The sequence below is a fragment of the Saccopteryx bilineata genome, chromosome 11 (genome assembly GCF_036850765.1).
Source record: "Saccopteryx bilineata isolate mSacBil1 chromosome 11, mSacBil1_pri_phased_curated, whole genome shotgun sequence".
Lineage (NCBI taxonomy): Eukaryota > Metazoa > Chordata > Mammalia > Chiroptera > Emballonuridae > Saccopteryx > Saccopteryx bilineata.
This window is the reverse complement of record NC_089500.1, coordinates 44,114,372-44,140,458: the sequence shown is the minus strand read 5'-3', so window position 1 is coordinate 44,140,458 and position 26,087 is coordinate 44,114,372. Positions and strand designations below refer to the sequence as shown.

General features: G+C 43.7%; 1 protein-coding gene across 2 annotated transcripts in view; it reads right to left on the bottom strand.

The window, feature by feature from the left end:
* The window catches only part of LAMA3 (laminin subunit alpha 3), a 308,158-nt gene that overhangs the window by 208,260 nt on the left and 73,811 nt on the right, over positions 1 to 26,087 (bottom strand). For both annotated transcript variants that reach the window (XM_066246337.1, XM_066246338.1), the window contains exons 3-7: positions 14,071 to 14,188; positions 13,255 to 13,373; positions 10,699 to 10,869; positions 7,418 to 7,509; positions 2,045 to 2,160 (exon numbers count right to left, since the gene is read on the bottom strand). In XM_066246337.1, the coding sequence (XP_066102434.1) occupies positions 2,045 to 2,160; positions 7,418 to 7,509; positions 10,699 to 10,869; positions 13,255 to 13,373; positions 14,071 to 14,188 (616 nt within the window). The remainder of the gene's footprint in view (positions 1 to 2,044; positions 2,161 to 7,417; positions 7,510 to 10,698; positions 10,870 to 13,254; positions 13,374 to 14,070; positions 14,189 to 26,087) is intronic.

Below are 26,087 nucleotides of genomic sequence, written 5' to 3'. Positions count from 1 at the left end.
TCAACAAACACTTTTTGGATACACTTAAAGCCACAGAATGACAATACTGCGTGCCATCAAAAAGGATGTCAGAGAGTTTTTAATAATATGGGGAAATATCTAAAAATATCAAGTGAAAAAGATTAGAATATAAAATTTTATAAATAATACACTCTTGAATATTTAAAGTAAGCATGAAAAAAACCCCACTAAAATACCTAACAAGATGTTAATAGTGGTTTTCTTTGGGTAGTAAAATGACTGGAGATTTTCCTTTTTAAAAATAATTTTAAAGTTTTCTACAAATAATGTGTAATAATTCTAAAATTAGAAAATCTAATTTAAATCCCACTTCAGATTTTCACCATTGCCAAAATGAAAAAGATCTAACATGAGTAAAATTCTTATTCACTCTTATGTACACTATCTATTCATTATATCCTGCCTAGATCAAATTTTCTAAGTCTTTCTAGTAATTTGTATATTTTAAACAAGTTTGCAAATAAACCTGTTAGGAAAGAAGATTGAGTTAGATTTACAGTTACCCTGGTTTTTAAAAAGCTGAGCACTTTCTTATTTTCATTTCCTCAATGGTGCCATGATTTAAAAATAAATTCAAGGCATTTGAATAAATTACTGCATCATACACAGTTATTTCTTAAGAAGTCTGTTTATTCTGAATTGCAGTAATTTGAATGAAATTTAGAAAGTACCTAACAAATAGATCTTAATAGGTCTGATTTCCATATGCTGTTTATATAACTTTTAACCATTCTGACAAATGTAAAAAGATTAAAAACTACTGAAAAGAAATTAGTTAAAATTTTTCATATGTGTAAGAGTAAACATGTCATTCACTGAAAGATTCCATTAGTCTGAAAAACTAACCAAATTGTTAATGTTGGAGTTTATGTGATAACACTTATTCAATCAAAGTATCCTAAACCACACTCGCCCTGATCATTTTCTTTCCCTCTTTCTGGTTCCGTTATCTGGGGGAGAGGAATGGGGAAGTTACTGAGAAAGTCATTGTTCACTTGACCATAAAGTGAGAATAGCCATCCCTTTGACCTGGAGATGCACCTGGTGTTACCCTTGGGAGCATCAGCCCCTTCCAACAGTGTTCGCATCTGTCAACACACTGTCAGAGCTCTTCACTGAAAATGCCTCTGAGTAAGTTCGCTGATCAGAGAAACCATCAGTCTTATTTCTTAATAGTTACAAAATCTATTTGGCCACTATGGATTCATTCTTCCCCACCTAGTTAAACAAACCTAGATCCAAACACCTTTTGGTCATTTCAGAAAAGCAAATCCATCTTCAATTCATACACTAAGAATATTCACAAAAATAAAGGTCAGTCTCTAAAACCAGTAACTAAAAGTTACACAAATGTTCTCAGCAATTGGAATGAATATGTGGCTGCCCGATAGAGCAGTTTAAAAGAATATCTTCAGTTGGATGTTGTTGGGCTTATTCGTTAAAATAAGTTTCCTCACTTTATATTACACCCATAATTAAAAGCAGACTCTCGCCTTTTTCTCCTTCCTTCTCTGGTCCCCCCTGCCTGCACCTGCCTCAATCCTATCATAGCACCCCTCCTGCTACCCCCTGCTCCCATCATACTCCCAGATATCTGCATAGCCACCAACCTCCCCCACATTCTCCAGACCTTTCTCCTCAAATCAGTGAGGATTCCGATCCAGTATCACATCCTGAGAAATAATAAGGGTTTGAAATTTAATAATGGCTGCATCATATTTTAGATTGCTATGGAGAGGTCAGCGTATGTTAAAGTACTCAACCCAATGCTTGCATAGAGTGAACACGTAATTCATATTAAAGATTATTATTGTTATTTTTGCTCTCATATTTATATCTGGAGTTAGAGGGGGCACTTATAGCTGTAATCTGTGAGTTACTCCTTATAATAGAAAGGCCTGTGTCTCTAAGATTGACATGATCCCACCTTCTTCACAAGCAGGGAAAAAGCATCCGTCGTTAGGTAGCAATGGGGGAATTGCCAGGCCGGCCTCATCTCCCAGGGCTCCTCCCCAAGGCTCACCTTCACACTCATTGCTCTGCTCCCATGTGGCCGGCTGCCAGCGCCTCTGATTGTACCCAGCACAACAGCGATCACAGGTCTCCCCACAGGTGTGGTGTTGGCATTCACACCGAAACCTGGGCGTGTGGTGAAGTACAGCTCAGTTATTGAAAAGTTTTCATTAAGATCAGTTGTTCCTGTATGGAAAACTGACAGTTGTTACAGTCACTCATGAACCACTGGTTATCTCCATTTTAAAGCTGTTGACACTAAGATTCAGAAATGTTAAAACACGTGCCAAAGGTCAAGCGGTGAGAGCTATATTATAAACCTGTTTGACTCCAAAGTCCCCGCTCTTTCTTCTCTACCATACTATATTGCAATAAATCAACATGTTAGCAACAAGCGCTGAGTTTAACAAGGACTGTGGAGTATCACATCTTCACCAAGATGTGCCATCATCCTGTGAGAAAGGTCTACTCTGATTCCTCGCTACCAACCTGGGGTCATACACAGAGATTCACCAGAACCGAGAGACAGTTACGCATAAGATCTAAGGGGCCCTGTCTCAAGAGGCCATGCCAGCTCCAACAGCTTCATCCCAGGGCCCAAAGTTGAGATTGCCCAGCAAGGAATAGGGGTAAGAAAAGCTTTAAAAATATACATTCAAAAGATTATACATCTGCCCTAAAACTTTTCCAAATTATAATGAAATTGTGGTAGCCACGGCATTGAGTTAAAATACCATGCTCTTAGCTCCCATTCATCTGAGCTTGAAAGAGGATTCACAACAGTAAAAGAAAAAGAAAAAGAAGATTACATTGAATTTTTTTTGTAAAGGACAATGCTTTAAGAATAGTCCTGTGAAATAGTATATATGTACATGTAAATATCTAAATAACTAAATGAATTTAACACATAATAAAGAGGGGAAGAAAAAAAAGAAGGCTCTTGGCTGTGCTTGTGGGATTCCCTCCACTCTATGGAGAGAGGTGGGACAGCAGATATTCAGTTACACTCCTCACAGATAGTGTCATCCCTGACCCAGCTCAGCCTCCAGTTAAAGCAAATGGACAACAATTTAACTGACAGCAAAGAACAGCTGTAGTCCAAACGGGATTTTGTGAGAGTCAATAGCAGGTCATTGCCAATGATGTATTTGCATAAACTGGACTGAAAGAATTATTTAGGGAAGATGGTTTGAAGAACATACAGTCCAACTACTCTTATAGGGAGATTAAAATTGAGCATAACAACAACAACAAAAAAGCTGGGTACTTGTCTGAATCATATTGGCACCTCCAAATAATTGTTTTTTCTGACTCATGGTCAATACAGAAAACTGGTCCTTGCTACTGTAAGGACTTTATTAAAGACGTTACTGACTAGAGCATCCTCTCCATGAGGGCCACTCCACCTTATCTCCAGGGAAATTTCTATCTGGTTCTAATGTCAATAGTGATACTTCTCTTGAGCAACTGATTACTTTTTAGATTATGATCACAGTGAAATAAGAAACTGAGCAGGTTTCTCTTTTTGAGAGGACTGGTAGGAAGCTCAGAATCAAATCTGTGATCGATCCATGTCCCATCATCAAGGTCGGCATGCTATGTATCCATACTTAAAGCCCTCTCCCGCCAGTTCTGCTTTATTAGCAACTGACTGCTCTGATTGTCCAGCCTTGGCTCCCTCCATTAAGTCATTGCATCCCCTTAAATATAAACATCAGATTTTTTTTTCCTATTTATGGATGTGGATTTTGTGCAAGCCAGCCTTTTGGTAAGAAGCAAACCAACCAGAGGAGGAAGCAAGGCAGTTGTGTTAGTGTAGACTGGAGGCAAACTGAACCTTTTGTGATCAGGAATAAATATGCTATAGTACTGACATACTGATATTAGTGTGATTAGCCATAAAGGAGAGCTAAATAAGAATGTATTAACAAAGTCAGCTAGTAGAAGAATTCCTATAAAATGTTAAATCCAGTTTCTTGCTCTTATAACCATGATTCAACATCACTAGTTTAGTAATCACAGTTATGTATTCCACAACAAATCAAATGTATATAATCAGTCCTGTGTTTTCACCCCTGGCCAAGTTCATGTTACAGTTAAAAGGCCTGTTCCCCTCCAGCTGATGCACATAAAAGTTAACATCAGAATGAGAAGAAGGAAACCTCAGGTCTCCTTGCCCCCTTCGCCCCCCACACTCTCTCACCCCATGTTGCCACTGAGGCCAAGAGGACAGCCAGACGGTGGAAATCTGTGGACACTTGTTACATTAAACAAAAAAATGTTAGTTTATAACTAGTTGTTAGCTTCAGTTCCTGTAACAATGGAAAAGACTCCGACTTTCAGACGTACAAACTCTGGGAGACATAGGACCTTCGTCCACTTCTCTGAACACATTGAGCTGAGTCTACTCAGCAAAAACTTTCAGCTTCCTCCTTTTGATTCTTTTGTTCTATTTTTTTTTCATTCCCCCTCTTTCTTCCTCTTTATAAAAACCCCTGCCTTGGCCCTGGCTGGTTGGCTCAGCGGTAGAGCGTCGGCCTGGTGTGCGGGGACCTGGGTTCGATTCCCGGCCAGGGCACACAGGAGAAGTGCCCATTTGCTTCTCCACCCCCCCCCCTTCCTCTCTGTCTCTCTCTTCCCCTCCCGCAGCCAAGGCTCCACTGGAGCAAAGATGGCCCGGGCGCTGGGGATGGCTCCTTGGCCTCTGCCCCAGGCGCTAGAGTGGCTCTGGTGGCGGCAGAGCGACGCCCCGGAGGGGCAGAGCATCGCCCCCTGGTGGGCAGAGCGTCGCCCCTGGTGGGCGTGCCGGGTGGATCCCGGTCGGGCGCATGCGGGAGTCGGTCTGACTGTCTCTCCCCGTTTCCAGCTTTAGAAAAATACAAAAAAAAAAAAGTATTAAAAAACCCCGCCTTTACCAGAAGAGGGGATGAGTTTTTGAGACAGGAGTCATCCCATCTTTTCAGGTGGCTGGCACTTGAATAAAACCCCTTTCCTTCTCACCAGCTCCTCTGTCAGGTCACTGGTTTTCATGGCGGCAAGCCGCCCACCTGCGGGTCATTGTTCTGGTTTCATTTTCTCCAAGGCATGGAGCTACGGCCTCTCTACTCACAACCACCCAGAGTCCAGCTCCTCCAGGTCTGCAGGGTCAGCAGGCCTGGCAGGCCTGCCAAGAGGGAAAACTCAACTCTCCTCTGTTGGCTTTACTCTCCACATGGAGCCATTCTGTCTCAGGGTCAGGGGCAATAGATCAACCTGTTCTCTTCCCTCTCTCTCACTCAGGACTTCCCTGACCTGACCTCTAGTAGCCTCCAGAAGGCTACATGGAAGCAATGGATTAATCATTGATAAACACGTTCTTGACAATGAAAGGCTAGTCAGTTGAGGAATTCACATTGCTGCCTCTGATAGCATCACCTGCTCCCTGAAGGAGGGCTGACAACATTAGGGACTGTGGCTGTCAGGGATGAGGGCTCCACAAAGCACATCACACAAGCAGGTAGCTGGTACCTCTCCCTGAACATGAAGCTAGGTCTAACAGTATGTAAACCTTACTCTGACCAAAGTAAAGTGGTGAATGCTACTCATGGGGAGTTGGAGACTTTAAATAAAATATTGAGAGCAAATTATTACTTTATCTAGCATCTGGTAACTTCCAGTCCTCCAAAGTACCCCTCTTGTGGTGGTAACATGAATGTATACAGTTGCTGAATACTTAATATTTAAGATCATGCATCTTATTCTATGTGAAATATACCTCAATTAAAAACAAAAATGGCTGGCCAGTGGCTCAGTGGATAGAGCTTCAGCCCAGCATATGCACATCCTGGGTTCAGTTCCTGGGCACATAGGAGAAGAAACCATTTTCTTCTCTCCCCCTCCCTCTCCAATTTCTCATCCTCTTCCCTTCCTGCAGCCAGTGGCTCAATTGATTCAAGTGTGGCCCAGATGCTGAGGATATCTCTCTTAGAGTGCACTAGCCTCAGGTGTTAAAAATAGCTCAGTACTCAAGCATCATTCCCAGATGGGGTTGTCGGATGGATCCCAGTTGGGGCTCATGTGGCAATCTGCCTCACTAGCTCCCCTCCTCTCACCTAAAAAAATAAAATAAAATATCAAAACAAGAATAGGTATAGCCAAAAGGTGGCCATAACCTAAGTGTTTATCCACAGATAAATAGATTTTAAAAATGTGGTATATACATAATAAAATACTATTCAGCATAAAAGATGAAGAAACTGTTGACTGACTGGTGGTGGTGCAATGGATAAAGCATTGACCCAGAATGCTGAGGTTGCCAGTTCAAAACCCCAAGGTCACTGGCTCTGAGTGTGGGCTTGTCTGCACAGGGTTGCTAGCTTGAATGGGGGATGATTTTTTTACACAATTTCAAAGCTTGCCAACTTGAGCCCAAAGGTCACTGGCATGTAAAGCTCAAGGTCACTGGCTTGAGCAAGGGGACACTGGCTCAGCCCTGGTCAAAGGCATGTACAGCGGTACCTTGAGATACGAACAGACCAACATACAAATTTTTTAAGATACAAGCTGTGACTCAGTCTGTATTTTTGTTCGAGATCCAAGCGAAATTCCAAGAAATGAGTCATGATTCGGGAAGCTGCCACTAGTTGGCGCGTGGTGCACAGGTCCAGTATCGGCAGTTTGATATACGAGTTGACTGACTTACGAGCTTGGTTACAGAACGAATTAAATTCGTATCTCAAGGTACCACTGTATTACAACAATCAATGTGCAAATAAAGTGAAAGCAACTACAAGTTGATGCTTCCCACCCTCTCTCTCCTTTCCTGTTTCTCCTTCTCTCAAAAAAAAAAAAATGAAGGAAATACTGACACATGCTGTAACGGGGATGAACCTTGAGGACATTATAGGTGAAATAAGCTAGTCACTGAAGAAAAAGACTACCTGATTCTACTTACATGAGGTACCTAGAGTAGTCAAAATCATAGAGACAGAAAGTAGAATGGTGGCTCTCAGGGCCTGGGCTAGGATGAAATGGGGAGTTGTTTAATAGGTATAGAATTTTATTTTTGCAAGATAAGGAGTTCTAGTGATTGACTACACAATAATGTGAATGTACACTTAAAAACAGTTAAGATTCTAAACTTTATATTATGTGTATTTTACCAAAATTAAAAAGGCAGGGAAGGATTTGAACATGTATATTCTGATCCCATTAAACCAAGGATGACAAATTTTATTTCCCTTGGCAACTCTAATCAATTATTTGTTCCTCCCTGGGGCACTGCCTGGCTGGGGGGAGGGGGGGGGAGGGGGGAGTATTAGAGATATTTAATGGGCTGCAAACATCCACTGAAACAATTAGACTTATTCATAGCAAGTCTAAAAAGTCCACACAGTGTACTTACAGTTTTTCAGGATTGTTTGCATTGCACTCTTCAGCATGGCCGTTGCAAGCACACCGCCCACCAATGCTGATATCCTTTATGCTGTAATAATACTACACAACAGAAAACAGAACGTGTCCATTTTACTAAAGAGCAACAAACACTTTCCTTTATAATCTTTAACACACATTGATTCTAACCTTGGCTCCCTTTCATTCTGTTCTTGAGCCTAAGGGAGCCACATTCGGATGTAATTTGTCTTATAGAAATAAATGCATTCCTCAATCAAATGTAATAGCATAATGCTGAATTTGTACCCTTTTAAAAATTAAATGCTCTAAATGCGTGGAGGAAAATTACCTTAGGAAAGAGTCATACCCTATAAGGGATTAAATAACTTCCTAGCTTTTTTTTTTTTTCATGTACATCTGGGTTTCATAAATTGAACATAATTATTCACTAAAAATAAATTTTCATATGAAAAAGTTTGCACCTACTAAGCATGCACAGGCTCTGAGAAGGGAGAGAGTTTACAAAGATGGATCAGATACAGAGACCTGAGCCTGGCAGCCATCAGCGGTTGTCGCAGCCGTACTTGCTCAAAAATAATAAGGCCAAACGCAGAGGTTCAAGCTCCGAAAGGTCGGACAGAGCAAGCTTCAGCTCTAGCCAAGGATCGGCGCCTGAACCAGGCCACAAACATGGGTAGGCCGTCTCACCGACAAGGATGTTTAGTACATCCTAGTGTATTAAAGGCTTTTCTACTAGCGACAACAGATGGCACTGTCTGCCAGCTCCCAGACTCCTCAGACTTGGCTGGAGAGTCACAGGATTGGGCAAGTAATTAGAGGGTTGTAGAACAATCTTTCTGCCAGTGAGAAAACCTTCCAGTGAGGAAGTCTGAACTCACAAGGACGAGAGGGTTTTGTATCTTTTCTGTTGTTGCTGAGCTTAGTTGTCTTAAAGTGCCTTATTCACTTGATGTTGGGATTCTCTTTGAACTTCCTCCTTAAAAACTGTTCAAGTGTCAGCCCTGGCCAGTTTGCTCAGTGGTAGAGCATCGGCCCAGCATGTGGAAATCCTGGGTTCGATTCTCAACCAGGGCACACAGGAGAAGCGCCCATCTGCTTCTCCACCCCTCCCCCTCTCCTTCCTCTCTGTCTCTCTCTTCCCTTCCAGCAGCCAAGGCTCCACTGGAGCAAAGTCAGCCCAGGCACTGAGGATGGCTTCATGGCCTCTACCTCAGGTGCTAGAGTGGCTCTGGTTGCAACAGAGTACAATAACTCCCCAGATGGGCAGAGCATCACCCCCTAGTGGGCATGCCAGGTGAATCCTGGTCGATTGCATGCAAGAGTCTGTCACTCTGCCTCCCTGCTTCTCATTTCAGAAAAATACAAAAAAAAAATTTTTTTTTGTTCAAGTGTTTAAGCTTCCTGGCAACACCTTATCAAGTCTCAAAGCTAAGAAACAACTTCTCTTGTTAATATAGGTAAATTCTGTATTCAAGGGTTTTCTGTGATATGTTTATACTCAGAGCCTTCTGTGCTGATCCCCATAGAAGCAAGAGAGAGAGAGAGAGAGAGAGAGAGAGAGAGAGAGAGAGCATGTAACCATCTTTCACCCCAGCAGCGCACATACTCCATGTGACAGGATAACTCACACTCTGTCCCTTCATATGAGTACGAGTCTTGTAACCCCCAAAAGACAGTTAAAAAAAAAAGTGGTGAGGTACATTTGTAGTGAGGCTTCAAAACACCCAGCGGAATGGACACACGGCCTGGCTACAGTTTATCAGAAAGCCCAGCTCTCCCTTGTAAACACCATCCTCAGATCCAGGATGGCTCCCATACTCAGCAGTACAGAGTGGTGATGGTATAGGAAATGCAGAAGAAAAGCCAGCTACACCCAAAAGAACGGGCCTTTCTGGAAAATGCTAAAAACGGTAGCAAAACTTACTTTTCTCTCTTCCTTTCCCAGTGCTCTGATATTACCTACATATGAAGCCAAATTCTATAAGGTGAGCTGGGCATCTTCCATTCACCCTGCCAGGCCCACTTTCCACCTGTCCCCACCCTGTCTTTTGCCCTGGGGCTGATCTTTGTGGCCTTCAACAGGGTCGCTTGCTCTCTGGCTTTCTTTTAGGTTTGGCCAATATGAGGCACTGGCAGGAAATCAGAGGATGGGTGAAGAGTGAGCTCAGGGTATCTGTTCTGATGCCCCCCCATCTTTGCCCAAGAGACAGAGGTACTATCCTGACACTGAGAGTGAGAGATGTTCAGGCTATATGTCCAGCATCATAGATGTACTACTACAGCTCACCAATATCCCTGTCTCTCTACTTTGGCTACATCAGCTTACCCAGCCTCCTGCATCTAGTTGGGGCTATGCAACCAGTTTCTGCTGATGAAAGTAAGTAACCTGTGTGGCTGGGAGCATGTGAGTCTTCTCTTTCCTCATCTGCTGACCAGACACAGGGGTCCTATAGGAGGACTCTGAGGTCCTACACGATGGCTGCACCCTTAAATAAAAAAAAAAAAACCTGGTTCGGCCCTGGCCGGTTGGCTCAGCGGTAGAGCGTCGGCCTAGTGTGCGGGAGACCCGGGTTCAATTCCCGGCCAGGGCACATAGGAGAAGCGCCCATTTGCTTCACCACCACCCCCTCCTTCCTCTCTGTCTCTCTCTTCCCCTCCCGCAGCCAAGGCTCCATTGGAGCAAAGATGGCCCAGGCGCTGGGGATGGCTCCTTGGCCTCTGCCCCAGGTGCTAGAGTGGCTCTGGTCACGGCAGAGCGACTCCCCGGAGGGGCAGAGCATCGCCCCCTGGTGGGCAGAGCGTCACCCCTGGTGGGCGTGCCGGGTGGATCCCAGTCGGGCGCATGCGGGAGTCTGTCTGACTGTCTCTCCTCATTTCCAGCTTCAGGAAAAAAAAAAAAACAACAACAAAACCTGGTTCCCTGAATGACTTTATGAATCCCACCTGCTGAACACATTAGACTGTCACGTGAGCAAAATACCTTTATTTGTTAAGCCTCTGAGAGTTAGGTATTGTTCATTATACTATCAGACTAATACCAGGCTGGTTGTCATCCTTTGCCTTTCATCTTCTTTGAATGTGATCATTTTTCCTCAACAACCAAACTTCTAAGTTACATCTAGTATTTCACACAAGAACAACTCCTACGTGTACCCTATTATCGGCTATAAAGGTTACTTGAAAGAGTTCAAGGCAATTAATTTGATGAGCAAAAAAAAAAAAAAAAAAGTTTAAAAAGCTGCCGTCTAGGCACTTAAAAATACGACTCACCCGCCGAGTGACAGTGGGATCTCGTTGTGCTTTGGAGATGAGGTGTCCAAGAAGGGTGTTGGTTCGGAGAAAACGCAAGCGGATATTTGTTGCCCTGGTGAACTGCCTCAGGGTGTGGGAGAAAGTGAAATTTTTTGCCCCTGGACGACCATTTATCAAGGATACCACAACCTAAAATAACCACACACATAGAGGGGAGAAAAGTTCTTTCATCAAAATTTAGCTGTAATTAATTATAAATAACTCACATGCCCCAAAGCACTAAGTTTCTTTGAGTCATTAGATGTTTGTAGGTGGTCTTGGATCTTGTTTATGTCTAAAAACATCATTGCTAGCTCCATCTTCCCTTCAAATTCTGGCAATCTGTCCTTAAAATCTAGGCTCTTAGAAGATATTATCCTTTCATTGTAAAACCCTTTGTTCTATCAGTATAGTTGTAGAGATGTAATGCTATGAAATGTTGAAAGTATAATGTTAAATATATAAACATAAGGAAACAATGTTTTATCAGGCTGCACCAAAGAAACAAAGCTAAAGTAATTAAAAATCTAAGAGAATTTTAAAAAAAGGAAGTCTTTGGATTTAAAGTTGACAGTGAAGGGGATAAAATATCTATACAAAACCAAGGTTGTAGGCCCTGGCCAGTTGGCTCAGCGGTAGAGCGTCGGCCTGGCGTGCAGGGGACCGGGGTTCGATTCTCGGCCAGGGCACATAGGAGAGGCGCCCATTTGCTTCTCCACCCCTCCTCCTTCCTCTCTGTCTCTCTCTTCCCCTCCCGCAGCCAAGGCTCCATTGGAGCAAAGATGGCCCAGGGTGCTGGGGATGGCTCCTTGGCCTCTGCCCCAGGTGCTAGAGTGGCTCTGGTCGCGGCAGAGTGACGCCCCGGAGGGGCAGAGCATTGCCCCCTGGTGGGCGTGCCGGGTGGATCCCGGTCGGGTGCATGCGGGAGTCTGTCTCTCCCCGTTTCCAGCTTCAGAAAGAAAAAGAAAAAGAAAAAAGAAAAAAAAAAGAAAAAAAAACAAAATCAAGGTTGTATTTTAAAGCATAAGTTCAAGTCCCAACCATTTGAGACATGAACCACAGTCATCACTCACTGGAAGATACTGGATAAAGCTGCTCAAAGAAGATCTTTCTACCTAAAGAGGGGGAGACTGATACCCTTTAAAAAAGTTTATTTGAAATTCACTTCATGCTCATTATGGACTCACAATTTCCAGAGAGTTCTTCTTTGATTTTCCCCGCCTCTGTTTTCTCATCTCCTCTCACTCTTGCCTGGTTGACTTCACAAGGGCTAAATGCAACCCCAAGGGACAATAGTTCTCTTCTTCCCAACAGGTGATGCCTGCCCTGCCCAAAGGAATCGGGGTTGGGTGCTGCTCTACCCTTCATCTCATTATTCTTACTGGGATAATGTGTCTGGGAAGCAGTAATAGCAGCTTCACGTCAAACACCAGCAACTCACTTTCTAAATATTCCACCAGAAAAGAAAGGTCAAGACCTATGGGCCTTGAATCTGGACTCGACTTTCAGAAGAGAATTAGAGAACTCAAATGAAATTTCCAATGTCTATTATACCTCAATTAAAAAAATAATTTTATAAAAAGAATTTCTATTCCAACTGATTCTAGGAGTCTTTGATGTGATTCTTTTTTTTTTTTTTTGCAAGAGAGAGAGTGAAGGACAGACAGACAGGAAGACAGAGAGAGAGATGAGAAGCATCAACTCATAGTTGCAGCACTTTAGTTGTTCACTGATTGCTTTCTCATATGTGCCTTGACTGGGAGTGGGGAGGGAGCTTCAGCTGAGCCAGTGGCCTCTTGCTTAAGCCAGAGACCTTGGGCTCAAGGCAGAGACCATGGGTTCATGTCTATAATCCCACATTCAAGCTGGTGAGCCCTTGCTCAAGCCAGATGAGCCCGTGCTCAAGTCTCGGGGTTTTGAACCTGGGTCCTCAGATCCCAGGTCAATGTTTTATCTCTGCACCACCACCTGGATAGGCCAATGTGATTTGTTTTTCTTTTTTTAAAAATTTTTTAGTGAGAGGACGGAAGACAGAGACAGAATCCTGCATGTGCCCCAACATGGATCCACCTGGAAAGCCTACTAGAGGGCAATGCTCTGCCCATCTGGGACCCTTGCTTTCACTACAACCAGAGCCATTTTTTAGCATCTGAGGAGGAGGCCACAGAGCCATCCTTAGCGTCTGGGACCAACTTGCTCTAATTGAGCCATGGCTGCAGGAGAGAAGAAGAAGAAGAGAGAAAGAGAGAGAGAGAGAAGTGAGAGAGGGAGGTGTGGAGAAGCAGATGGGTGCTTCTCCTGTGTGCCCTGCCCGGGAATTGAACCCAGGACTTCCACATGCCAGGCCTACGCTCTACCACTGAGCCAACTGGCCAGGGCAGGCCAATGTGATTCTTTTACCATTTAGTCCTAATTTCTGGTTCCATCATGATCTGTGTCATATCTCCTTGAAAGTGTAAGTTTCACAATTATGAAATACCTGACATCCTCATGTATATTTCTGAGTCATCTCTCATGCTCCCCCAATCTACTTACCTCACCATTTTCCAAAGGTACAATCCGAGAATACTCAGTAGTACAAAGCACATCATCATCTCGGGTAATAGCCATACTTGCCACCTGCCCAAATTGTTCCAAACAGTCTACTTTAGAATCTAGAAAGAAAACATTTTAATATTATCAAATAAAATATCATCATCTTGCTGTAAATCTCTTAAGAAATCTTGTATTTCCTTTAGAAAATACATGAATAGGGAAAGAACAGAGAAACACTGAAGACTATTAGCCAAAAGCTTAGAATGAAGTTTTTAGATCAGGCCACTTGACTTTCAAAAACAATATTTGGAGATGTGCTTCTAAATCCTCATTCCTCATTAAGCAAGTTTACCCTCTAAGGAGCATTAGAAAACCCAATGCCTTTGCAAGCAAAATTCCTATCCACTTCAATTCATCTCATGGTGCATCACACTGATATTCTTCATTAGTGAAGATGACAGAGTCAGGGTAAATTACACGGAATGTAGGATCCATAAAAATGAAACTTGGTTTCTAATTCTGCAGGAAAGGAGAAGGATTACAGCTATGACCCAGTAACAGGTACATTGTTTCTCTCTAAATAGCATCAAGAGCTGTCCACATAAAATGCATTCGACCTCACTCCTGCACATGTATACTTGCAATTTAATGCACACATGCTTGAGAAACAGGGCTGTTCTGAGGGTAATCTAGAAAGTTAAAATTGACCAATCCCTAACTAGCCACAAGAGAGATTAATTTTCTAGTTAAATTCATAGTCTTAAGCTGTTGCAAATAAATGAAGCTCCTTACAGCATAGTAGGCAAGATTACTTACGGGCAAAATATTGCCAAGGTGAGTAGGTGCTCCCAAAGTCTACAGATCTTTCCAAGACCCAAAGATCAGGACGAGGAGAATTTGCAAATTTGATTAAAATATAGGCCACATGGAAAAGCTGATAAAGCAAAGGAGATACAGTTAATTAAAGTCATCTCATCTATCCACAACGTTGACCTTCTCTATAGGATGTTTACAAGGCAACACATAAAGCCACACTTCTCCCAAGATCCAGATCCCATTCTTACCTGCCTATTGGACATCTCTCTACCTGCAGTTTATCAAGTTTATTATGTCCATGACCAAAATTATTACTTTTCAAATCTACACATTAATATGATTCAAATCACACTTTAATCATTACAGGGGGTCTTCAGGTTATGACATTCTCGACATATGACGTTTCAAGTTTATGACATTCCCATTAAAACTTTTAAAAATTGAGGAGTGAGTGTTTCAGCTTATGCAGTTAGGGTTGTACTAATGGACTACCCAGGTAAACTACCGTATTTCCCTATGTATAAGACACCCCCATGTATAAGATGCACCTTAATTTTGGGGCCCGAAATTTAAAAAAAAATGTATTACATAAAGTTACTGAACTCAAGTTTTATTCATCATAAAATTCATACACCTCCTCATCACTGTCAAAACTCCCATTCATTAGCGTGTCCTCATCTGTGTCTGATAACAAATCACTGTCTTCAACAATGAGCCCAAAAACAAGTGCGAAAAAGCGAGAAATGCAAGTAAAAAAATCTACAACCACTATAGAAGACACACCCAGTTTTTAGACTGCAAAATTTTTGGAAAAAAGTGCATTTTATACATGGGGAAATATGGTAGTTTGGTTGGCGCCATGGAAATATATTCAGTAATGCAGCATATGAGTGAGGGAGCTGGCATCCCCCAGTAGGCTTACCTACACCATTTTGGACTATTAAGAGTTCAAGTGTTCTGTCTGCGTTGCTTCGTGACTTTTTAGCCCTTTTCATGGTTCTTAAATGAAAGAGTCTTCAGGTAGTAGTGCTTCCAAGAAGAGGAAAGCCATCGCGATGGAAGTGAAATTAGACATTGTAAAGAGATCAGAAAAAGGAGTGCTAGAGAAGCAGCTGATTGAAGAGAAAGAGATAGAAACCCCAGAATTCAAGATATTTCCTTCCAGGGGTTTGGCAGAAGGTTTTTCTATGGTAAAGGATAGGCTGGCAAAATTTCAGGCTGAGGACCCCAGTGATGACAGATTCAGTAAGGTCTGCAGAGCTGTGTTGGATGCCTTGTAGCGCTACAGGCAGATTTTGGAAGGGAAGAAGTCATCAACCTTCCAGGCTAGCCTGGAATAACTCTTTACAAAGGTAGAGAGATCTGCAACAGATCCTGTACCCTCTACATAAGCTGCTTCTTGAGATGAAACACCTGTAGTATGGGTAGAATCATCTCCAGTGTCTCCTGCATGTTCCTTAGGCAATCCTGATCCACCTGACCCAGTATCTCCAGCACATTCTGCAGGTTCTCCTGCCTCTCTAGCTTCCTCCTCCCAATAGGTCACTCTCTCCCACCTTGCAATGCCCCTTCCAGTGTGCAAGCCAACCACAGGAATAAAGGTAAGGAATTTTTTTTACTTATTTTTAGTCATTTTTTCCTGTTACTACAGAACAGTGTACAGTACAGTATATTTATGTCCTTTTCCTTTTTCTGTGGCTTAGTTGTGTTTTTATGTTCTAGATTATGATTTTACAACTGTTTTAGGATAGGTAAATGATTTAGGCTAGGGTGTGTTTCAACTTACACCAAAATTTGGGTTACATCACAATTGTAGGAACGGAACTGTGTTGTAACTCGAGGACCCTCTGTTTCCCTTGAATTTCAACCAACCTACACAGCATCTTAAAAGTCTGTACATTCAGAGAAGTCTGATGTCAAGCAACAGTCATTCTCATGCACCCTCCCCACCAAACAAACCCTATTTATTTAATAACTTATTATTTAATTGTTACTATGTTCTAGGTACTATGATAAGCACTTCTCAAATATTCTTGCATTTAGGCCTCACATTAATAGAATGAGGAAGGTGTAACTTTGAGAAGTTAAGTAATATTCCACATCTTGTATAGGTGTAAAAATCTTGAACCTATGTGTATTCTACTCAGTGACCATTAGCTATGCCACAACCCTAACAGGTACTTAATATTTTACCTCTTTCATCTTAGGGAAAATAAATTGTCAGAAAGCTCCAATCAACATTATTTCCAAATATGTGAGGTGTCCATCATAGGGAGGCTGGAGGTGGGAAGCTCTGTTATGTACAGTAAATTTTGAGGGTTATTTGAATGCAATGGTTTTCCAAAGTTGCACTTTCTGCTACTGACAATCCAACTAAAGAAAGGAGCCCCACTCACTGTTTTGGGATAATGTGTGATCCTGTTGAAACTGCAAAGATCCCCAATCCAGCAGCAGATAGAGGCACCATGGTGTGCTGCTCCCCTTGTTAGAGGAGCCTGCCACCCGGGCCTAATTTAATAAGCCCACCGATTCCACCAACTCATCCTCCAGGGCCTATCAGACAGGGCATTCCGCTTTCAAATGCTTCCTTCCCACCTTTGTCTTAGGCACCTGCCTATGTGCCCCGGCTGCTGGCAGGCTGTATTTCATTCTTCCTGGTCCGTCTGCACTGACAGACTGTGTTTTCTGGATCACCTCCACTGCCCTGGAACTCGCAGCCAGTGCTTGCCAAGCGCTGCAGCACCACAGCAAATCTGAGACTTGCTGACTCAGTGCCGCTGCGAGGCAGTGTGGGTGGGGTCCAAAGTGGGTCCACAGCTGGCTCATGCATGTTAAACCAACATTTATGGATTCGCTCTCTTCTGCTTGATCATTTTAAATTAGGTGCCTTTTAAATGGCTCCTTCTGCTAAACTCCTATTATCAGTTACTTATGTTTGCTCTCTGATCATTCAAAATACTTTAAAGCATGCATGACCCACATCTGAAAAGCATAAAAGCCCTTTATAAGGCTGGAAAGCACCAGACAATGGAGTCACTAGAAGCAGAAAATCAAGGCAAAGTTGTGCATTTTCAGAGAAATAATATCTACACACACACACACACACACACACATTTTTTAAAAAAAAAGTTTTTGAAAGTAAGTTTCAGACATTATTATTTCAGCCTGTATCTTCCAAGAACATAGACATTTCTCTTTTATAAACTCAACATTTTTTTTCCCCCTGTATTTTTCTGAAGCTGGAAACGGGGAGAGACAATCAGACAGACTCCCGCATGCACCCGACCAGGATCCACTCGGCACGCCCACCAGGGGCCACGCTCTGCCCACCAGGGGCGATGCTCTGCCCACCAGGGGCGATGCTCTGCCCCTCCGGGGCATCGCTCTGCCGTGACCAGAGCCACTCTAGCACCTGGGGCAGAGGCCAAGGAGCCATCCCCAGCGCCCGGGCCATCTTTGCTCCAATGGAGCCCTGGCTGCGGGAGGGGAAGAGAGAGACAGAGAGGAAGGGGGGGTGGAGAAGCAAATGGGCGCTTCTCCTATGTGCCCTGGCCGGGAATCGAACCTGGGTCCCCCCGCACGCCAGGCCCACGCTCTACCGCTGAGCCAACCGGCCAGGGCCTAAACTCAACATTTTGATGCCAGACAAAAGTTACCATTTATACAAAAATCTTATCTAACACGCTGTCCATCTCCACATTTCCCTGATTCTCCCAATAACACCCATTGTATATTTCCAATCCAGGATCCAATTGGGGATTATCTACAGCACTTACTGGCCCACTCTCTTTTGTCTTTTTTAACTGAGAGCAGTCTTCCCGCCACGTTTGTCTTTCCTGACATTGACATTTGAAGAGTCCAGGTCTTTTCTGACACAGACTGTCCCACAATCTGAATCTGTCTGCTTGTCTTCTCATGATCTGATTCAGGGCAAGCTTTTTGGCAGGATTACCACCTGTGTGTCATGTCCTTCTTGGTATCATGCCAGGGGCCATATAATGCAAGGTTTCCCTATTATTAGTGGTGCCATGTCTGATCACTTGCCTAAGAAGATGTCCACTAGATGTCGCCATTATAAATTTACCTTTTTAAATTTGTCATTAATAAGGAACTCATGGAGAGACATTTTGAAACATTTATTTTTGTTAATTAAATTATAAATCTTCCCCACTGTTCAAGTAAAAATATAACTATAAGTCATGAAAAATAAGTCCCCAAATAAGCAACCGAATAATTAAATGTCCTTTGTGGCTGATGCCCGTTAGAGAAACTTAATCTAACAGGCTAATGTCATAGAAATGCTTTAATTGAAAAGGAAAGATGCAGATTGAGTGAAATTAAACTCCATTTTAGTAACGTGGTCTGAAACTTTGCACAAAATGAAGTACAATCCTCATAAAACAATCAAGGTCAGTGATGACAATACAACTCAGCCGGTCTGGAAAGGAGTCCTATTAGTCCTGGTCCAAAAGAGCATACCTGCCGATAACTCAGCCAGGGCACTTGTTTCTGCAGATGTATCGCTGGCCTTCTCTATGAAACCCAGACCCTGGCACTGTCATAAAGCGTGTGTGGGGAGGAAGATCACTTTGCTGGTGGGCTCCTCTTCCTGTTTCCCAGAAGTGCCAGGTCACCTGCAAGGAGGTACGGAGACCACCCCCAGAAACTTACCGGAAGGGATTCAAGAGGCCCTAGCCTAGGTCCACCTGTCACTCAGAGTAAGAAACTTTACCCTAGAGCAGCGGTTCTCAACCTGTGGGTCGCGACTCGGCGGGGGTCGAATGACCAAAACACAGGGGTCGCCTAAAGCCATCGGAAATACATATTTTATTTAAAAATGTATTGTATAATAAATATGTATTTTCCGATGGCTTTAGGCGACTATATAATAAATATGTATTTTCCGATGGCTTTAGGCGACTATATAATAAATATGTATTTTCCGATGGCTTTAGGCGACTATATAATAAATATGTATTTTCCGATGGCTTTAGGAGACTATATAATAAATATGTATTTTCCGATGGCTTTAGGAGACTATATAATAAATATGTATTTTCCGATGGCTTTAGGCGACTATATAATAAATATGTATTTTCCAATGGTTTTAGGCGACCCCTGTGTTTTGGTCGTTCGACCCCCGCCGGGGTCACGACCCACAGGTTGAGAACTGCTGCCCTAGAGTCTCTTTTTTGAGAAGAAACCCACCGTGCTCCTGACAGGTTCAGGCTGTTACGTGTTTCTTTGATGTTCTGTCTCCTGGGTCCTCCTCCGGCCTTTGGAGTAGCACAGCTTTCTACCATTTATCTTACTTGGCAGCCTACCCAGGATTTCAATACCAACACCTCACCTCCCTAGGTTTTGTTTGTTTTTTAAGGAATTAAGATTCAAATCAGCAGGAGGCAAGGATTAGGGTAGAAACTGGAAAGGAGAAGAGAGAGTCACCTCTTGCTTCCTTGTTAAAAAACAACCACAATATCCTAAGAAATAAAATCCCTAAACCAAAACTGACTTTTAAAATTTAGATCACTTGAATAACTTGGAAAATGACAAGCCCACTATTTTTTAATGGAAATGGAAATTTTCGAGAAAAAAACCCCAAAAGATGAAGAAAAGGTGAAAAACATGTATCTATATTTTATTTCTGATAAATTCAAAACTCTAGAGAAAAATAGGACTGGTAACAGAGAGCATGATTTTCTGTCTTGTGGGTGTGAATCTTTATTCCTTAAATAGACTCAAAGTGCAGAACCTGGGACTAAACGATGTTATTCAAGAGTATTTTATCCACGACTAACAATTTACAAGTAGATTTGGTGGTGATTTTCATTAAGCTGAAGCCCAATGGAATCCAGGCACGCTGAGCTCTATTTTATCTCAAGTCTTATACTTTATCCTACTCTGTGTAGTTACTCTCTTGGTCTGTGTAGATTCTCCATGTAAAACTCAGTTTTTCACACTCACGCTTTTTTTGCTCATTTATAAGAAAATTAGATATGACACTTGGCTCACTCACTGAACTAATAAGTAGCCTAAGAATTTATCTGACAAACCATACAGGACAAAGGAAATTATATAGTCATGTTCTTCCAGGGCAAAGAGATTTAGCTAACTCAACTTTAATAACCAACCACCAAGCTAACTGAATCCTCCTCCACCAATATTTTTAGACTCAATAACTCCTAAAAACACATTGTTTTCTATACATAACTTACACCATGGTAGGCTTCAACAAACTATTTCTAAATGATGATTTGTCCTTAATCAGCTTCCAAATGATGTTGTCATTTTTTACAAATAACTGCACACCTTCAGTAATGTTTCAATCTCCTCTTCTTGACCATTATCTTTCTACCTAAAGACTATTATCATTTCTGACCTGCACTCATAATAGTCCTGTCCTACTTTTCCTTGTCATATCTATTCCTTTTTCTCTGTTATATCTTCCTTAATTTCAGCATCCACGACGATATTAGAGTTTAACCTAAAGCTAAAATTATACTTTAGGCTGTGTTTCCAGTTTGCTTACTAATCATGGCACTTCAGAGAGCTTTTTGGAAACAGCTGTTCATGTATGTCTATAGGGCATAATGGCAGTAACTAGAATTGACTCAGCATATTCATTTTTATTAGTCGGCACATTCATTCCCCTCCCCCTTTGGAATGAGCTTTAAACTGAAGTGTCGTTTCAGATCAGCTGGACCAAAGATGAAATATTCTTCTTCTAACTCCTCTTTGCTCAAAAACTCTTTTACTTTCTGAACACTAAATCCCCTAGCATGGTAGTTCTCAGAGGGGGTATCACCCTCTGGGGTATTTTAGTGGTTGTCACAATAACAAGCCCATAAAGACATAGACCATGTATTTCAGAGGCATCAACCTACAACCCTGAGAAAGAGCACAGCCAGTTCTGGGCGGGGAGGCTGCTCTCTGGGTGCTTGAATCTGAGGGACACAGGGACTTGCTCTGTCACTCAGAGTGCGGCTGGCGAGGGGGAGGTGTTCGCCTTCAGTGGATTGGACTTCCGAGGATCTGAATGCCCTCCCCACCTTCAGAATCTTGCTGGGAACAGAAGGCAGCTCCACCTTTAAAGGCCAAAAATCCTAGCTTTTCTGGCTCCTTCACAGGTAAGGCAGCATGGACCCATGACCCAGGGCTCCACACATCGGATGTTTCTTGCCAAGATTTTGCATCTACAGCAAATGATACAGAAAAACCGGGACACTGAAGAATTCTTTCTGGCAGCAGCAAAGACTTCTGGGGGCAGTGGCTTATCCCAACAGAGGTGCTCTGAGTCCTGAGTCAGGCTCAGGGCTTCCTGTGTCTTCGGCGCCCACGTCCAGCTATGGCTGTCCTTGCAGAGGACGCTGTGGTTCTCACTGTGCAGCCTCCTTTGCTCTGCCCACCCTCGAAGATGACCTTCTCTCTTTCACTGGTAAAATGAGCGCTACCGAAAAGGAACTCCTTTGCCTTCCCTTCCCAAACCCACGAGCACATCTGCACATCCTCTCCCTCTTCCCTCCGGTCCAATGGAGCCTGGAGCCTCTTCCTGTCAAAAGCCAATCCCTCCCACTGTGCACAGGATCCCATTCACCTCCTGCCTCTTGTTGGATCCTTCCCATCAGCCTTTGCCCTAAAGACAAGCCCTCCTCCAGCTCCCCCCAAGCTCCTTCTCCCCATTAGAGCCGCCATCTTCAAAGGGTGGCATGCTGGCTCGGCCCTCTCTCCCATGTGTCTCACCCAAAGTTCGGCCCTCAGCCTGGTCTCGCCTCACTCCACACTGCTCCCCTCTCCCGCCACTGACGCTGATGTATACCAGTAGCCCAGACTCCTCGCATCCACTTCAGACCCATGCTTCCAGCTGTTCACTTAATCTCCTCTTCACATCCACCTCAACTCAATGTGGTCCAATGGATGCCTGAGCCCAGCCGCCTGGAGCCCGCCAACCTTTATTTAACCTGGAGTTCTCAGCACAGCCATCACTCTGGTTAGTTGTATTTTATCCTTCCTGGAGCACTGAGCTTTTCTATTAAAATGCTCATCCCAGGAGGAATTAAATATTCAAGAATTGAGTGCAGGTGGCCTTGGGAATACAGGACCTGTGCTTGGTTCTCCTGCCCACTCACGAACTGCAACAGGACTACCTGGGCCACACGCAGCTGGAGGCCAGGGTAGGGCCCACACGCTGCCTGGATGAGGGCGACGCTGGCAGTCAGCCAAAGCCCTAAGCATTGCGATGACTCAGCATGAAATGGGACGGCTCATATTCACCATTGCTGCAGTGGTGAATCCCCAGCTGAACTCTTGGATAGAGACATGAGATGACCTCTTTTGTCCTAAACACTCCGACTTAAGTGCTCTGGTTCTCATGAGGACTCCTAGCAGGCATCCTTCATAACAGACAAATGTGTGAAAAAGAGCGATGCGGCAGGGGAGTGGAGGCCCGGGTGTGACGGGGCAGAGCGGAGCATGGGGAGGGAGGCAGGGGAGAGAAGTGCGGACAGGCTGCAAGCCCCATGGATAACAGGAGAGCTGAGCTCCGTGCCCAGCTCAGCAGCCGCCAGGAGTCAGGTGACCTAGGGCAAGAGAATTGACCTTCTCCAAGCCTCGGTTCCTGAAATCCACCTCTGGGTACGACTGTGTTAGTTACAAGGTCAGGGATTCACACCTGCCCCAGGGAAGTCATGCAGCAAAACGGGAGCCAGGGAAGTGGGCAGGACAGTCAGACAGGTCCCATCTCTACCCAATTCTCTTACTCCTTCGTTTTCCTTAAGCCTTTCCCCAACCTAGGGTACCTTTTCTCCCTGCACCCCAGAAGCTACAGAGAGGAGATTAAGTAATGCTTATAGCATTCCATCTTGCAAATGTGGAATATGACAGCTGTTATAGCCACACAAGGGACTAATTGAGTTTTTAACACATAGCTTAGAAGGCTATTCCTATTGATTTTTTCTGAGGAAAAGTGCAATATCTGATGTGAGTTTTGGTGCACGCCTCATTTACACCTGTATAGGGGGTCCTCGGGTTATGACAGTCTCAATATACAACGTTTTGAGTTTATGGTACTCACTCCCATAAAAACTTTAAAACATTGAGACATGAGTGTTTTGGCTTATGCCATTAGTCGTACTTACGGACTATGTGAGTGAACTACTCTGGTGGCGCATGGGGGAAGAATACATAGTAACGAGGCAGATGAGTGAGAAAGTCGGCGTCCTCCAGTATGCTTACCTAGGCCATTTGGGACTGTTAAAAGCACGAGTGTTTCGTTTGTATTAGCTAGGATGTGTTTCTACTGACACCAAAATTTGGGTTACATCACTGTCATAGGAACGGAACTGTGTCGTAACCTGAGGACCCCCTGTATATGACTTCCCCCAAGGCAACATTCCATTAAATGAAGGAGTATGACAGATCATCTCACTAATGACCATACCAACCCCGTGGTTGTCTGAAGCGAGGAAATAGATACACATATGGCAATGTGGATGAACCTTCATAACATAAAGGGCAGCAATACAAAAGATATTGATCTAGATATTATAGCACATTCATATAGATTATATATATATATACACAGATACATTCTTATATACACACATTCATATATACACACACAGATATACGCACATGGACACACTCATATATATTCATATAAAACAACACTTCATACTTCATGGGAACTGTAGTTTAGTGGATGAGAGGGCAGGGCCTGGGCCCAAAATTTCTGGCTCCTGTTTCTGAGCTTGTAAACCTGGGTGATTCCCTTTATCCCTTTGCTCCTTAGTACCCTGATTTATAAAAAGGAATAACAATACTCAGTCTTGGAGTTTTTTAAAGGGCACTTCATCTCTATTTGGTTCTGAATCAACTGAGAGGTAAGACAAAGGAACAAGGGTGATAAGGACAAAATATCTCCTTTATTTCTTGAGAAGCTGATATTGGAGATCACAGGTTGTGTTCGAGTCCTGTGTTCATCTGTGCCTCTGGGCAGAGTCACGCACGCCCCATTCTGGATTCCACATTCACCATCCAGAAGAGGGGACCGAGAAAGGCCAGCAGCACTACCCAGGTGGGGCCCATTCCAATGGGGAGAAGTGTCAGTGACTGCACACCACATGGGGCTAGAGCAGGGGTCCCCAAACTACGGCCTGCGGGCCACATGCGGCCCCCTGAGGCCATTTATCCGGCCCCCACCGCACTTCCGGAAGGGGCACCTCTTTCATTGGTGGTCAGTGAGAGGAGCATAGTTCCCATTGAAATACTGGTCAGTTTGTTGATTTAAATTTACTTGTTCTTTATTTTAAATATTGTATTTGTTCTCGTTTTGTTTTATTACTTAAAAATAAGATATGTACAGTGTGCATAGGGATTTGTTCATAGTTTTTTTTATACTCCGGCCCTCCAACGGTCTGAGGGACAGAGAACTGGCCCCCTGTGTAAAAAGTTTGGGGACCCCTGGGCTAGAGTGAGGATCAGAGTCAATGCCTACAAAGCACTCGGCACAGAGCCTGGCGTGTGTGGGGGTTCCGTCCAGCGAAGTGGACACCTCTCCAGGGCACAGGCCTGTTTCAGGTTAAGCAGCAAAGACATCAGAGCAGGAACCTATGAAGGGGAGGGAACAGGGGCGAGGGTCTAGGATGAAGGGGAAAATATGAAAATAAAGCAAGAATAGTTCATAACATGCTATGAGCTGAGAAATATGATTGGTTCGGCTCCTAAAGCAGGGACCATATCTCTTAAATTCTCTGACAGCTACTTCCTAAGAATACAAAACTAAATGGAACATCGGTCTTTAGTGATCGCAAAATACACATTGCCACCTGTTCTGGTCCAGTGACTTGGAAAAAATCCCAAGGAACACTTGGAAATGTCCATCGGCACCTACTCAGGCCAGCGGCAGTCACTGAGGGAGAAATGGAGATGGCATGATCAGGACGACCCTTTGAAATGCAAACACACGTGAGCACAGGCACCCTAGAAAGAACCGCAGCCAGTGATGGAGATTTTGTTTCCTATTCATTCCTACTGGCTAAGGGACATAGGTACATTAGCTGCCTAACTTGCAAAGAGAAAGGACAGCTTCCATTTGAATCGTAATTCAACTAATGGTATCCAGGGAATGAAAAATCACCCCCAAATTGCGAAACTTTCTGAGCTTGAAAATGTCTGTTTGGATGTCTTACTCCTGCTCCTGCTGGCTATCCAGACCCCAGGTCCTGCTTTACGTCTCCATGACCTTGTACCCTCTGCTTCTTCCTCCCTCGGTATTCATTTCAGGCTGGCAAAGCCTTTCCATAAGCCAAGCCCAGGGCTCGTTCTTCTGGGAGCTCCTGGTTCAGAGCGGGGCACAAAGGCCTGCAGATGGCCACATGGGGCTACATCTTAGTGTTGTAGTGGGTCACAATTTAAGTGTCTGTGTATGGAGTCCTACAAGGACATCCTAGTTTTAGTCTCCTCATTCCAGAAATACCAACAAAGGAAGCTCTGTACACCTGCTTTTTGCCCTACAACTTGAGGATGGTGAGAGTCCTACTCATGAAAACAGAGTCCATGTCTATCGTGATAGGCTGGTTGCTTTGCAGTGACAGCATGAAAATCGCAGCGCTTTACAACAGTAAATGTGTGTGTAGCTCACCCGTGCTACAGGTCTACTGAGAATGGGCTCTGCTCCATGTCCCCCTCACAAAGGGACACACGCTAGTGGAGCCCTACTGTCTGGAACATCGCTGAGGCAGAGGGATTGTGGTGCATCAGGCAGGCACTAAAGCAGGTCCTGTAGCCAAGACTTCCTTCAAAGAGACAGGAAATGAAATGCAGACAGGCTGGTGCTTAGAGGACACCATTTCAAACCAGTGTGACCCCACTGTCCTGCTAAACCGTAAATCGGTGGTGGCGGAAGTTAAGATTTCAGAGGTGTTGGGTTTTGTTTGTTTGTTTGTTTGTTTGTTTGTTTTTTCACCCAGTTACCCACACTGGCCATTGAGGACAAATATGGCTGAAGGAAGACGTATTCA